The 14,490-nt window shown below is 36.9% G+C and overlaps 2 protein-coding genes across 3 annotated transcripts in view; one reads left to right on the forward strand and one right to left on the reverse strand.

Annotated features, from left to right (window-relative positions):
- Nucleotides 1–4,508, forward strand: part of Shoc1 (shortage in chiasmata 1) — a 62,559-nt gene extending 58,051 nt beyond the window's left edge. Inside the window, exons 23-27 of the mRNA XM_076843185.1 lie at nucleotides 41–134; nucleotides 1,206–1,337; nucleotides 1,540–1,689; nucleotides 2,342–3,305; nucleotides 4,408–4,508. Coding sequence (XP_076699300.1) covers nucleotides 41–134; nucleotides 1,206–1,337; nucleotides 1,540–1,689; nucleotides 2,342–3,305; nucleotides 4,408–4,508 — 1,441 coding nt within the window. The remainder of the gene's footprint in view (nucleotides 1–40; nucleotides 135–1,205; nucleotides 1,338–1,539; nucleotides 1,690–2,341; nucleotides 3,306–4,407) is intronic.
- Nucleotides 4,509–8,482: 3,974 nt separating this feature from the next.
- Gng10 (G protein subunit gamma 10) lies at nucleotides 8,483–13,358 on the reverse strand. Of its 2 annotated transcripts, XR_013090355.1 has the most exons (4): nucleotides 13,252–13,358; nucleotides 10,390–10,521; nucleotides 9,548–9,704; nucleotides 8,483–9,069 (listed from the first exon to the last, which is right to left on the reverse strand). XR_013090355.1 is itself a non-coding variant. In XM_076845682.1 (3 exons), exons 1-2 carry the CDS (start codon nucleotides 13,330–13,332, stop codon nucleotides 10,396–10,398), a joined length of 207 nt encoding a protein of 68 aa, XP_076701797.1. In that variant the 5' UTR covers nucleotides 13,333–13,358; the 3' UTR covers nucleotides 8,483–9,069; nucleotides 10,390–10,395. The 2 variants fall into 2 exon arrangements, 1 of the variants encoding a protein (XP_076701797.1); XM_076845682.1 differs by lacking the exon at nucleotides 9,548–9,704.
- Nucleotides 13,359–14,490: the final 1,132 nt, after the last annotated feature.

Consider the following 14,490-nt stretch of genomic DNA (forward strand, 5'->3'; position numbering starts at 1 on the left):
TGTCAAATGAGCAGAAGTATAGTAATATAATTATTTTTAGGTACCATCTTACAGAAAAGACACTTCATCACCTAGCACTGATTTATGCAGCTTTGGTTTCCTCTGGGCTTAAATCTGAAGAACTGGATGTAAAGGTATTATATTCCTATATTTTTGCTCATAAGCATTTTTCATAAACAAAACTTGAACTCAACTTGAACTCAAGTGACTATAAATAGGCAAATTAAAAGCTGCTTAAAAGTAAAAAAAAAAAAAAAAACCAGCTTCCAATTTATAGGTTTATCACCTAAACTTCTGTTTTAAAAACAGTTAGTTTAGTGAACTTAAAATCAAATCATATTTCATTTCTTAATTGCTATTTAGATTTCTCTTAAAACTTGGCATGATATGAAGAACAATATTGCTTGATCAAAAATGTCTATATGTTGTGTAATGGATATCTTTATAACGTATGAATAGGATAATACATTGATGGACACAATACCTTTATTTATTTTTATGTGGTGCTGAGGATGGAACCCAGAGCCTCACACTTGCAAGACAAATGCTCCACCACTGAGCTACAACCCCAGCCCCCATTTATAAGTATCTTTATTTTTAACTTTGGTTTTTAACAAATACTGCACTCTATTTTAAAAATTCTTTCTTATATATATTCTTTTTCCATATTTTATTGGTGCATTATAATTATATATAATGGTGGAATTTGTTATTACAAATTTGCACATGCACATGAAATAACAATGTAATTTGGTCAATATCATTCCCTTATATTTTCCCTTTTCCTTTCCTCCTCTTTTATGTTTAAAATTCTTGTTTTTAGTTGAGAACTATTAGGTTTACTTTTAAAAAAGCAAAATATCAAATATTTCTAGTGATATTCAAATTTCTCTTTTTGCAATAAAGATGAAACATAACACTAAACATGTTTTTAAAGACTTTATTAATGGAAGTGAAAAGCAATTTTATTCCAAAAATTAGAAAATACCAGGAAATGATATTTAAGGAAGGAAAGAAAATTGACCCTCCTCACAAATTAAATGACCTGGACTGCACAGATATATTAATAAAGTATATCTAAAATGGTATTAAAATTAAGAATCTACTGTTTGAAAAATTCTCTTTTAATCACAAATTATTTGTGGATGGTGCATTTTGATTCCTAGTATTTCCTATAATCTAACACATTAAAAATATATTTCTAGCTTATAATTGCCCCAGGAGTAGAAGAGACTGCATTAATAATTCGACAAATTGCTGACCACAGTTTGATGACCTCAAAGAAAGATCCTTGTGAATGGTTGGATAAATCCTGGCTTGAAGTTTCACCATCTAAGGTTTATTTTTATGGCTTACACATTTGCAAAGCAAAATATAAATACATGTTACCTGAATTTCCTTCTTGATACCTTTTTTTCCCAGGTGTCTCAAATTCAGTAGTACATTCAATAACAAAATTTTAATCTGCTGGAGTGAGTAGAATAAAATGGGTCACTTTCAAAAGATTGCTGGCTAATCGTGCCTTAAATTCTTTCTTAGGAAGAAATGTACTTACTTGATTTTCCATGTATTAACCCATTGGTGGCTCAGCTTATGTTAAATAAAGGGCCTTCACTGCATTGGTTATTATTAGCAACTGCATGTCAACTTCAGGACCTCCTACCCGAAGTTCCAGAAAAAGTGTTAAAGGTTAGTTATTTGAGATGCATATTCTTATATGAGTTTATTTCCTTTCCACATAAGTATCTATTTTTACCACAGGAGTTTTAAAATTAAGGTATCTGACTTTGTTTTGAACTTCACATAGCAAAGAAATAATTTATTTAACTTTCATATAGATTTTCATTAGCTATTAATCACATCATAAGACTTTTATAATACTTCAATAATTTATCACATTATTTCATTTTGAAATAGCATTAGGTCCACAAATATTCAATTACTTATATATTTATATTACCTCTTCCAAAAATCATGACATCCTTCATTATAGCAGTAAAGAGAACTTGAGCCTTATTGGTAATATTTTAAAAGTCTTACCAAGAAAATAGTATTCATGTATAACTTGTGTAACTAAAAATTCTATTGTTGCTGTGAACCTAAAACTTCTCTAGAAAATAGTCTATTAAAAAATTTTAAGTGATTAGAAAATGAATGCAAATTTTGTTTTCTTTTAATGAAGCCTAATTAATGTATGTTCCTGATAGCAAGGATCAATGAAGTATCTATGAATATAATAATTATATTTTTCCTTCTCTACACAGAGATTAGAATTGTTATTTATGTTTACTAGGATGATGTTTATATTACGTTGTATTGATTATTTTTTAAAATATTTTAGCATTTTTGTAGCATTACTTCCTTATTCAAGATTAGTTCTTCCTCCACAACAAAATCACCTCAAATTTCATCACCTCTGGAAGAGAGTCATCAGACTAGTACCTTTATTCCTCAGAGTTCATCTTTGGTCTCTTCAGACTCTGTAATTCAAGAATATAATGAATATTACCCATATACAGACTTAAGAGAGAGAGTGCAAGAAGACACAAATACCACTTCAAATTATAACTCTTCTCTTATGGAACTAAGAGAAATGCCAGATATTTTGCCATCTGTGACTTCTTACAATCAGACCAACTATTGGAAAGGCTCCAGTTGTAGCCCCAACATAGTGCAGAATAATCCTTGTCCAGATAATATAGAATCAAATAAAACAGCTCTTTACTCCTTTCCAAACCAGAAAGATTCCAAGTCAGATGTCTTTTCTTTGGGCCTAACACAAATAAATTGTGAAACTACAATATCACCAATTGATACTCAGAGACAAGTTGCCCCTAATTTTATAAATTACCAAAAAAAGGGAGCACGTGAAGTCAAAGGAACCTCATATAAAGAAGTATCTGCTCCAGTCCTTTCACTGGAGGACTCTCAACTGTCTCCTCGTTGGAACTTACAGAGAAATGTATATGAAAAACAGAATCACTCATTCAACTTAAAATATGGAGCAGAGCAGACTACCCATGACAAATGGTATACTCAGAAAGATAATTTATTCACTAATCAGCAAAAATGTCTATCAGATGAATTAGAAGGCTTCACATGTGAAAGTTCAAATGCTGTGACTAAAAAGACTTTATGGAGAGAATCACCACCTGTTTCCAGTTTTGATTTATTCTGTGCTTCTGATTCTAATGTGAATAAAGAATTTAATAGCCTTTATTTCTACCAAAGAGCTGGAAAATCTTTAGGACAGAAAAGGCAACTTGAATCTTCATCTTATGTAGAAGTCAAGGATACTTTAGCAGGTAACACTATCCAATAGTTGATAAAACCACTCTTATTTAATTAAAAAGATAAAACCATATCCAAATTTTAATAATTTTCTTATTTTAATTACTACATTGAAATTCTCCAGTAACTTTTGAGTCAAAGAGAAAATTAAAACTTTTGATCATAGAAAATAAATACATAGCTGGGATTGTGGCTCAGCAGTAGAACGCTCACCTAGCGTGTGCGAGACCCTGGGTTCAATCCTCAGCACCACATAAAAAATTAAAATAAAGGTATTGTGTCCAACTACAACTAAAAAAATACATTTTTTTAAAAAAAGAAAAGAAATACAAAGAAGGTATGTCAAATTCTTGTTTTAAATGAACTACACATTAATTATAATACAGATAGATTCTCTCAAGGTACACAGAGACCAGGGTACATCTTTATTTAAGGTTCAGAGTCCATCAGGGTAAACTTATAAGTAGTTTTCTAATTCATGGGAACATACTGGAAACCTTCAGGAATTAGAGTACCCTTCCTGAGCTCCTTCCAAAATCATTTCGGATTAGATTTTACTTAAAAATATTAGAACCAGGGCTGGGGATGTGGCTTAATAGTAGAGTGTTTGCCTAGCAGTGCACAAGACCCTGAGTTCAATCCCCAGCACTGCAAATAAATAAATAGATAAATAAATAAATAAATTAGGAACCAGCAGAGACCTTAGAGATCATAGATAGTATAATTTCAGAGAAGAAGACATTGAAATTCAAGGAGTTCTATCTGCACAAGGAATATGCATACTAATTTTTGATACTGAGCCATTAGGTAGGTGTATGTATATTAAAATGTAATTTTAAAAAAAATTAGTTATAGATGGACATAATATCTTTATTTTATTTATTTATTTATTTGTGGTGCTGAGGATTCAACCTAGTGCTTCACAAGTGCTCTGCCACTGAGATACAACCCCAGCTCCTAAAATGTAATTTTTAATTGTTATTATTTTCCCCATTTGGAAATTGTTAACAGTGTAGATAGATGACAGACAGGGATCCACTTGTGCTGCTGGAAAAAAAATAGCTACACTTTACTATTATATGCAATAAAATAGTTTTCATTTTCCTCTTTTAACAGGTTTAATGTGCTCACAACCATCACCACTCAAAAAACGACGTCTAATGTATGAAAAAGTCCCTGGAAGAATGGATGGGCAAACCCGGCTGAAGTTTTTTTGAAAGAGGGAAAGAACAGTGTTATATCCCATATTCTGTGACAATTCTGACAATTCTGTAACGAAACTAGTTAGATTTGCTTATACACTAAAGACAATTTACTTATTTTTAGATGTTCTCAGTGTTTGTGTATTAAATTTTCATAACATATATTCTTTCTTATAGTTTGCATCTTTGTAAGTAAATGTCTTCCAGATTCACTTAACCATCATGAACCTTTTAATAAGTCCCTATCACAGTCTTACCCTTTGGATCAAGAAGAGAAGTTCATGTTTTAGTAAGTTTTTTGCTGGTGTGACTAAATCACCTGACAAGAACAATTTTAGAGGAAGAAAAGTTTATCTAGGGGCCCAGAGGTCTTAGTTCATAGACAACCAGCTGCATTCCTCAGGGCTGGAGGTGAGGCAGATCATCAGGCAGAATGTTGTGCAACTCCATTTTTTTTTTTTTTAAAGATATCTTTAGAAATTCAAATTTGTTCCAAAATGATAGATACATTAGGGAACAATTTGAGTATACACAAATATCAAATTTTCTGATGCATGATTTTGTTCACCAAAAAACACTAGGGAACTCAAATATTATACCCAGCTGAGCTAGGTGGGAATACAAAAATGTTCACATCACACACTCTATAAGGTCATTGAGCCACACCAAAAGTAGCTCAGTGCCACATCTGGTGCTTCAACTTTGACTAGATAACCCTCTTTCTACCACCTCACAATAACACAGATTTATAACTTGGCTGGGCAGCCCCACACCCTCCCTTTCTTCACCTCTCTCCTTTCCTCTCAGTTCTTTACTATTTCTCTCTTCCTGTTTCTACACACACACACACATTTCGTTCTTTTCCTTGAGCAGAAAGGGTTGTAGGCATAGGAGATAGGCATGCTAGCCAGGAGGAGAGTGGGACCCACAGGTCCACAAACAACATCAGTTTTTTCCCAAGACAAAGAGTCATATTTATTACAATTATGTTTTCCTTAACCATTAACACATAAAACTGAGCTATTATTTTGACTGGATTCCTATCTTTTTTGTCACTGATGAAATTTTGAGTGCTCCATTTTCCCATAAGCCCTGATTTTTGTGATTTCACATAACTTGCTGAATTTTTGGAATGTATATTTCATGTTCTGGCAGCTCTGACTATATGTATATCCTTCTTAGCAACTGCTTTATATATCATGCCCCAATATATTTAAGCATTCTCTCACAAATGGCCTTTTATGTTGACTTCAGTTTGGGCACCAAAAAATATATGAAGAGATATCAAACTTTTAACAGTGGGCATTAGGATGAGAATAAATACAAAGTCTGTCATTCTGTATACAGGTGGGTATATTCTGCAGGTATAGCTGCTAGTTTAGATATATGACATAAGAGAGAGGACTCAGGGATACACCAAGGTTTTTGGCCTGAGAAGCTAGAATGATACTGTCATTTACAGACATTGGGGAGACTATGAGAGTATGATTTAGAGAGAAGATCAGGAGCTGATTTGGGGGCAAATTAAATTTGAAATACTTACTAGACTTCCAAGTGGAAGGCATTTGAATTATAAAAGTCTCAAGTTCAATAGGATATATAAATGTGGGAAGTAAAAATTTGAAAGATATCAGGTATAGGTAGTAATGAAAACTACAAAACTGAATCACATTACCAAGGCAGTAAATTCTATTTTTAAATTTTTAAAAATAGAAAAAGTTCAAGGGCAAAGACCTGTGATGATATTTGAGAAAAATGGAGGGAAGATGAAGGAAGATTGAAAAGGAGCAACCAGTGAAGTAGGAGGAAAATTCAGGAGATTGTGATGTCATGGAAGCCAAATGAAGATGTTTCCAGATGGAACCATGGATTGTGTCAATTGCTACTGACAGATCAAATGAGAGGAGGAAAGAGAATTAACCACTGGATTTCTAGCATGAATTCCCTTCTTTATACTGTTCATGAAATGAATTACATTGATAGATTTCCTTATATAACTAGCCTTGTCAGTGCTATATTTTTTGATAGATTACTAATTTGATTAATTTATATTTAGGACATTTTCATCTATATCCATAAGTGAGATGTATATAGCATCAAGTTTTTGCTGAAGGGGAAAGCAGAATCAAAGACAGAATTTTATTTTGATGGAGATTTTTCTATTCTGTAAAGACAGAGAGTAGAACATGTTTAAATAATGATAGGAAGGATGAAATAGTTAAAGATGAAGGAGAGAAAGGGAAATTAATAGTATTAAATTTTAAAGATATAGAGAAAAACTAGGGGTTATCTGAAAAACCAAGGGATATCTGAATTATGATGCAATGGAAGGGATTCAGGTCACTCAGATCTGGAAGTTTAGTGGCTAAAAGTTAAGGGAGATCCCATCTAATGGCTTCTACTTTCACTACTGTAACACTACCTATTCTCAAAGATATTTCCACTTATTTATTTATTGGTTTATACATAGTTATTTCAAAGAGCAAATGTTGTAAGTAATTATTTTTCTAACTCTACATCATGTACAACCAGAAGAATGAGAAGTTATACTCCTTTTATATATGAGGTGTCAAACTGCATTCTGTCATGTATAACTAATTAGAACAAATGAAAAAAAAATTTTAAAAATCTGTAATTAAAAAATATATTTAAAAAAGAACAAAACCATAGCATTTGCAGGAAAATGGATGGCATTGGAGAAGATAATGCTAAGTGAAGTCAGCCAATCCCCCAAAAAACAAATACCTAATATTTTCTCTGATATAAGGAGGCTGACTCATAGTGGGGTAGGGAGGGGGAGCATGAGAGGAATAGATGAATTCTAGATAGGGCAGAGGGGTGGGAGGGAAAAGGAGGGGGCAGGGGATTAGCAAGGATGGTAGAATATGATAGACATCATTATCCAAAGTACATGTATGAAGACACGAATTGGGTGTCAACATACTTTATATACAAACAGATATAAAAAATTGTGGTATATATGTATATTAAGTATTGTATTGAAAAAAAAAAAAAGAATAGCATTACCTTAGACTAGGTAGAGGGAAGTGAAAGGAGGGGAAGGCAGGGGATGTGGGGATAAGAATGATAGTAGAATGAGGGCTGGGGATGTGACTCAAGCGGTAGCGCGCTCGCCTGGCATGCATGCGGCCTAGGTTCGATCCTCAGCACCACATACAAAAACAAAGATGTTGTGTCCACAGAGAAAACTAAAAAATAAATATTAAAATTCTCTTTCACTCTCTCTCTCTCTCAAAAAAAAAAAATGATAGTAGAATGAAGCAGACATTATTACTTTATGTATATATGTGACTGTATGACCAATGATTCTACAATATGTATACTCAGAAAAATAAGAAATAATACCCCATCTATGTGCGATATATCAAAGTATATACGTGCATAATACAGTCATGTATAACTAATTAAAACAAATAAAAAATTTTAAAAAAGAATAATGCTGGTTAAAAAAAAAAAAAGATTTTTTTATATATACATATACACTTTTTAGAATGTTTATAAAATTCTACAAGGACTTACAAAATTTTTACCTCCCACTTAAAGCACTATTCTCACAAGCAAATAGAAATCCATGACTAAAAGAAAAATATCAGACACAAATGTTGCTGTCATAGAAAATGATGAATTATAGAGAATTTATTTCCAAGATCTTCAAAGATTATTACAAATACTAAGTATCCTTCTAAAAGTATCCCAAATTAAATCAAAGGCACATCATCAAAGTCAAACACTTGTGACATGAAGAATTCTTTTAGGTCATAATATTTTCACATTACTTTGTTTTTAATCATTTGCAATGTTCTGTATGTAGGTCCTACTTTAAACATTTTTTTAAAGGCATGAAATAATGTAGTATCTTTTTAAAAGTGCAACCACAACTATAAAGTAAAGGAACTTAAAAAGAGATCAAATCTGCTTCATACATAAAATGGGACAACCTAATATATATCATAACATGAATCTTTCTAAACAACACCTCTTGTGTTAAATAAAACAATCTTCTTATTTAGAAAAAAATCAAGGCATCATTTGATTAGTAAAGTCTATTCTTCCCCCACAATTTTATACTTTCTTGTCTTCATTTAGTAATTGTAAATTTATGATAGAACAAAATTTATTATAGTATAAAAATCTTAGGAACAACAAATTACAAATACTCCATTTTTTTTTTTAATAAACAAAAGTGTTTTCCTTCCTAAAATGTAAACATCCAGTTAATAAAACACACATGATATTCTAGGTATAGCAACACCAGTAACTCACTTATTAAAGAGGTGTATTTTGGTATATTTGGTGGTAAGGTTTTTAATCTTAATACAAAGCACTTCTTCAGGAGAACCAAGCCATTATTACTTAAAACAATTCTATTTCTTCTCTCAGTTTCCTTGTTTGAGTAGAAAATCATTAATTTCTGTAGAATTTTGGCTGTAAGATCAGGACACTGGAAAGGTCTGAAATATCTCAGTCATCTGGCTAAAGAAAAGTGTTTTCTTGAGACTTGGAGTCAGTCATTCATAACTTTGTGCTCGAAGGCATTTCTCAACAAACTTCTTCCCTATTAGAAAAAGAGTTTGATTGGTTTTCACTTTAGTAAGGTTTATTTATAACTATTCATCATTTCATAGGGCAATTTAGTATTCACAAAGTAGAAAGTAACAGGTAAACACAATCAACATCCTAACCACATCACTGGATAAATAATAGCTATACAAGTACTTTGTCAAAAGAAAAATACTATGCTAACACAAGACAGCTATTTTAATATCCTGAATATGTATATTTTCCATTAAGAGGTACAAGGATCCTGATAATAGAATTACTTCCTTCTTTTATATATATGTATATTTTTTCAGTTATAGATGGACACAATAACTTTATTTATTTATTTTATTTATATGTGTTGCTGAGGATCAAACCTAGTGCCTCACATATGCTAGGCAAGTGCTCTACCACCCCAGCCCCTACTTCCTTCTTTTACATGTGAACAATTCCTTTTACAAATTTACAAAAAAGAACTTAAGATCATTACTTACAGTATAAACATCATGTAGAACATATCATTTGAAATATGTTAGCCCCAAAAGACTAAATCTAGGTCCTTTTCCTCTTAAAAAATAATAATGAAGGAGCTGGAGTCGCGGTTCAGTGGTAGAGTGCTTGCCTGGCATGTGTGAGGCCCTGGGTTCGATCCTTAGCACCACATATAAATAAATAAAGTAAAAAATCCATTAACATCTAAAAAATATTTAAAAAGAAAATAATAATAATGAAAATGTGAATAAGACCTCAATACAAAGAATTCAAACTCATGAAATCTCTAATATGCTACCAGAGAGATGTTTTCATTTCACTCTCGATTTTTAAAGCTCTCTTAACCCTATTCACACTTTACCCCAGTAACTATCTTTCTTCCTTCCATTAAAACACAAAGATATGAGAGTTTTCAGGAAAGAGATCATAGCTCATGGTAGGAACAAGTCTCTCCATCTGAGGAGTCCTTAGTTCCAAGAATTGTAAGTCTATAAAGTAGCAATCACAACTCTGAGGATGATGTAAGGTTAGAGGGTGGAGATTAAGGTCAAGAAATCACTACTAGTCAACTCATTTAAAGAACTTAATTATATAAGGATACTGGCATCTCATGAGTTAGTGCCAAAGAAAGAATTGAGTTTGTCTTAATTAGATAGAGTCTACAGGCAGACTCACTCTAGTCTACAAACTAGAGTCACTCTTCATGGAAATTTGTACATTCTCCTGGTCTTTTATGTTAATTCCCCCAAGAATAGTAGATATTCAAACCCTAGTTGCCCAAATCCTTTGGGAAGCCTAGTGATAATGTCGTAGCCCCAAGATGGCATGGTGTATCATTACTTACAAGTCTTCAGAGTAAAATGCAGGATCTGGGCTCTCGGAAGGGGTTGCTTCCGGCTGGAACTCCGACCAGCAGAGCATCCTTACAGGCATTCTGCATGCAGTACTGCTGAAGCTCTGCCGCAGCCTGAGAGACCTGAAACCAAGGCACAGCAACATGATGCACTGCTCACAGCCAGATGCGGTCCAATGTCATCTGATATCCTGAATATGATCACCAAAGCTGATAAAGGTCAAGCTTTTTGCAATCTCCAAGTGTCTTTTTCGCTGATTCCAATAACCCAATTCCAAAGAGGAAAGGTCGAAATTTCTAAAAACTTTAATTTAGGATATTTTTTACTTAGTTGCTTATCCAGCAAAGGTAAGAAAAAGCTGTAGCCGAAGGTTCATTTAGAAATCTAATTCTGGGGCTGGGGATGTGGCTCAAGCGGTAGTGCACTCGCCTGGCATGTGTGCAGCCCGGGTTGGATCCTCAGCACCACATACAAACAATGATGTTGTGTCCGCCGAAAACTAAAAAATAAATATTAAAAAAAAAAGAATACCTTTTAAAAAAATAGAAATCTAATTCTATTCTTTTTTTAATATTTATTTTTGTTTTAGGTGGACATAATATCTTTATTTTACATTTATGTGGTGCTGAGGATCGAACCCAGTGCCTCGTGCATGCTAGGCGAGCACTCTACCACAGAGCCACAACCCCAGCCCCTAATTCTATTCTTAACAGAGACTGAATTGGCAAAGAAATAGCTCTCTAGTGTTCCTTGTATGAATTTTCATTATGTAAAGCATATATATGATATATTCAAGTTTGCCATGACAGCAAATTAATGTTTGCAAAGCTGGACTCTTACCCAGTCTACTCCAGAAAAGTGAGTCTCTACTGAGGCTATCAAAATGGCGCTGGTTCAAACATATCCATAGGTCTAATGAAGAAGGTTGCCAAACACACAACAGACGTTCTTAACCAACAAAACATTGCACAAGTACTAATGCTACATGTTTGAAAATCCCTTTCTTGCTTTCTCTTGCTTCCTCCTCAATTGTCCACTAGACTTTTAGGGGAAATATACGTTATTGGTTAAGAATTCAATCTCTAGAACCAGACGTCTGGGCTCAAATTCAGCCCTATCACTTACACATGTGATCTTGGGTAAGTTACTTAATTTTTCAGTTCCAATTTTCTCCTTTGTGAAATATATTTAGCAACAGTAACCCACTTCCCTTAGGTTGATGTGATGGTTAAGTAAAGCACTTAGAGTAGTGCAAACAATTAGTAATACATTTGTAGCAAATACCAAACACTCTCACAATAATTTACAGCTCCTTCCACAATCAGCAAGAATCTACTTACCCTTAAATCTAGGCTGGGCTTATGATTTGCTTTGACCAACATGTAACAGAAATAATTGGCAAGCTCCAAATCAACTCTTTAAGAATATTTGCAGCTACCGCTTTTGCCATAGTTGAGCCCCTGAGACCACCCTCACCCTGAATGGGCCCAACCTAGCCTTGTTAGAAGTCTTGGGGAAGAGAACCACCAGGTGGCCCCACCGGCCCACCTCAGGACAAGTGAATAAGGCCACCCAAGTTTATGCAGACAGGGGCCAACTCTCCATCTGACTGCAGATACATGAGAGAGTCCAGCCAAGATAAGTAGTACCATATGGTTGAACCAAGCTCAGATTTATTTTCAAGTAGACTTATTATCTGAAATCATTTTATGTACTAATGTTTATTATCATCCCCACTACAATCACTCTATTCCCTGGAATAGCCCATGTCCAGGTGCAGGGAACTGAGTCTATCAAAATAGCAAATACCAAACACTCTTGGAGCTTGCCAATTATTTCTGTTACATGTTGGTCAAAGCAAATCATAAGCCCAGCCTAGATTTAAGGTTAAGTAGATTCTTGCTGATTGTGGATGGAGCTGTAAATTATTGTGAGAGTGTTTGGTATTTGCTGGTTCAAACATATCCATAGGTCTAACGAAGAAGGTTGCCAAACACAACAGACGCTTCTTAGCCAATGAAACATTGCACAAGTAACTAGTGCCACATGTTTGAAAATCCCTTTCTTGCTTTCTCTTGCTTCTTCCTCAATTGTCTGTTTGGACCTTGGTCGCACTCCCTGGTCACTGCTCTTCATGCAATGCATTTTTTTTTTCTCACTCCTACACATTTTAATGACCTCTTTCAGCCTTGCGCTCTGAGCTTCAGTCCACAACTGAACACCTCATGGATATCCCCGCAAAGTCCGCTTATCCAAAACGGAATTCGTTTCTTCCAAACTCCTTCCCCCTCCTCTCCACCTCAGCCAAGGCAGCTCCATCCATCCATCCCGTCACCGCATCAGAAACCTGAGCACCCTTTCCCCTCCCTCACGCTCTCATCCTATCCAAGCATCACTAGGTCCTATTCATTCCGCGCCTCCCCATCGCCAGACTCCATCTTCCTTCACCAGCCGAGTCCAGGCCGCCAACGTGTCGCCCGCATCGTGGGTCCCCGCCAAGTCGCTTTCCACGCTGCAAGGACCAGGGCTAGCCTTCCAGATTGGAAGCGCCCACGGGGAACCCCAGAGCCGTGCCACGCCCGCGGGGCCAAGCCCGTGTCGCGGGGCCGCCACGGACCCGGCCTCCTCCCCAGGTCGCTGGGTCCTGCAGGGCCCTGCGCGCACTCCCGGCCCGCAGCCCCGCGTCTCCCGAGCCCTCCGCCGCCCCCAGCGCCCGCCCTGCTGGCGCCTGGGCCCGGGTCAGCAGCCATTTCCGCCGCGGCCTCAGGCCGCCCCCTCTCACGCCCCTCGGTGGAGGACTGGAGCCCGGGTCTCCGGGCGCCGAGGGGAGCGCGCCTCTGGGCGGGCCGCACCTTGATCCTCTCCACGCTGGCCTCCAGCTTGAGCTGCTCCACCAGGCGCTGCAGGGCGCTCACGCTGGCCCCGGAAGACATGGCGGCGGCGGCGCTGGCTCCGAGGGCGGCTGAGCCAGACTGGGCTGAGCCGCGGGCCCCAGTCAGGCGCCGCCCCGGGGCGGGGAAGCAGCTGCGCCCGCCCCGCCCCGCCGCCCGGCTTCGACAGCCCGGGGTCCCGCAGCCGCAGGCGAGGAGCAGTTAATGGTGCCGGCTGGCTGCCGGTGCTCTGAACCCCTCCTGCAATGAAAACCTACGTGGCACCTGCGTCTCGTCTGTGCCTGGGACCTGGGCTGGGACCGGAGGCCCGTGGCAGGGCGCGCAGAGCAGCGCCCATCTCCGCAGCGAAGCTAGGGCTCCTAGAGGGAGCGAGAGTCGCGTGGGTGTGCACTCCTCAAGGGGCAAAGGTTCCTGGTGAGCTGATTCCCCGCGTCTGGAGCCACGGTGTGAAATGAATTGGAGAAATAAGGGGCCATGAGAAGACTATCCCGAGGGAAGTGGGCGACAATTTGTAGGATTCCATGAAATAGTGACAGGCTAACCTATAAACCTGTTCCTGCCTCATGGAAAACCTACCAGCCGGTCTAAGGGTCAAGGAAGTAGGGTAAAACTGTCTCAGCCCCCGCTGTCTTCGTGAAATATATTGAATAAAATTAAATTAGTTTCCCTCGCTATTTACTTATGACCAGTTTCTGTTTTCCTGCATTTTCTTTAATGTGCACGTTCTAAGACTGGGATCACTACTATATGTAAATTTGGAGGTTTTTTTTCACCTAATGTATTATGAATATCATTATTCTTGGATACCATTAATTACATTTGTCAGAACCCACAAATTGAGTAATGCAAAATGTAATATTTTGGCTTCTATAATTGAAAGGTTCATGGACTTTAAACTGGTGGATTTAATTACCTAAACAATAGCTTCAGACTCTTCTCCATCTCTTGGCTTTGCTTTCTCTGCGCCTTGGCTTTATTTTCTTCAGTGGTAGATAGGCTGTCAGTGCTGTGAAGGCAAGCTTCATGCTTTCATTAGCCAAGCCTAAGGAGCGCAGTAGCAAGTATAGCTCTTCCTACTGGTTTCAGCAAAAGTCCCCACAGTGGATCTTACTGGCTGGTAGTGAGTGATGGGCTCAAACCCTGAGCCAGTTACTATTAGAAGGGAGGGATTCGTTGGAATGGTCAGATTTGCTGCCTGGG

This window comes from Callospermophilus lateralis, chromosome 2 (genome assembly GCF_048772815.1).
Source record: "Callospermophilus lateralis isolate mCalLat2 chromosome 2, mCalLat2.hap1, whole genome shotgun sequence".
Lineage (NCBI taxonomy): Eukaryota > Metazoa > Chordata > Mammalia > Rodentia > Sciuridae > Callospermophilus > Callospermophilus lateralis.

Bases quoted from the DNA above. Each gene is read 5' to 3' on its own strand.
- Gng10 (XM_076845682.1), bottom strand. From the start codon at position 13,332: ATGTCTTCCGGGGCCAGCGTGAGCGCCCTGCAGCGCCTGGTGGAGCAG. The intron at 10,522-13,251 runs GTGCGGCCCGCC...CCTTGGTTTCAG, and splicing joins CCAGCGTGGAGAGGATCAAG to GTCTCTCAGGCTGCGGCAGA.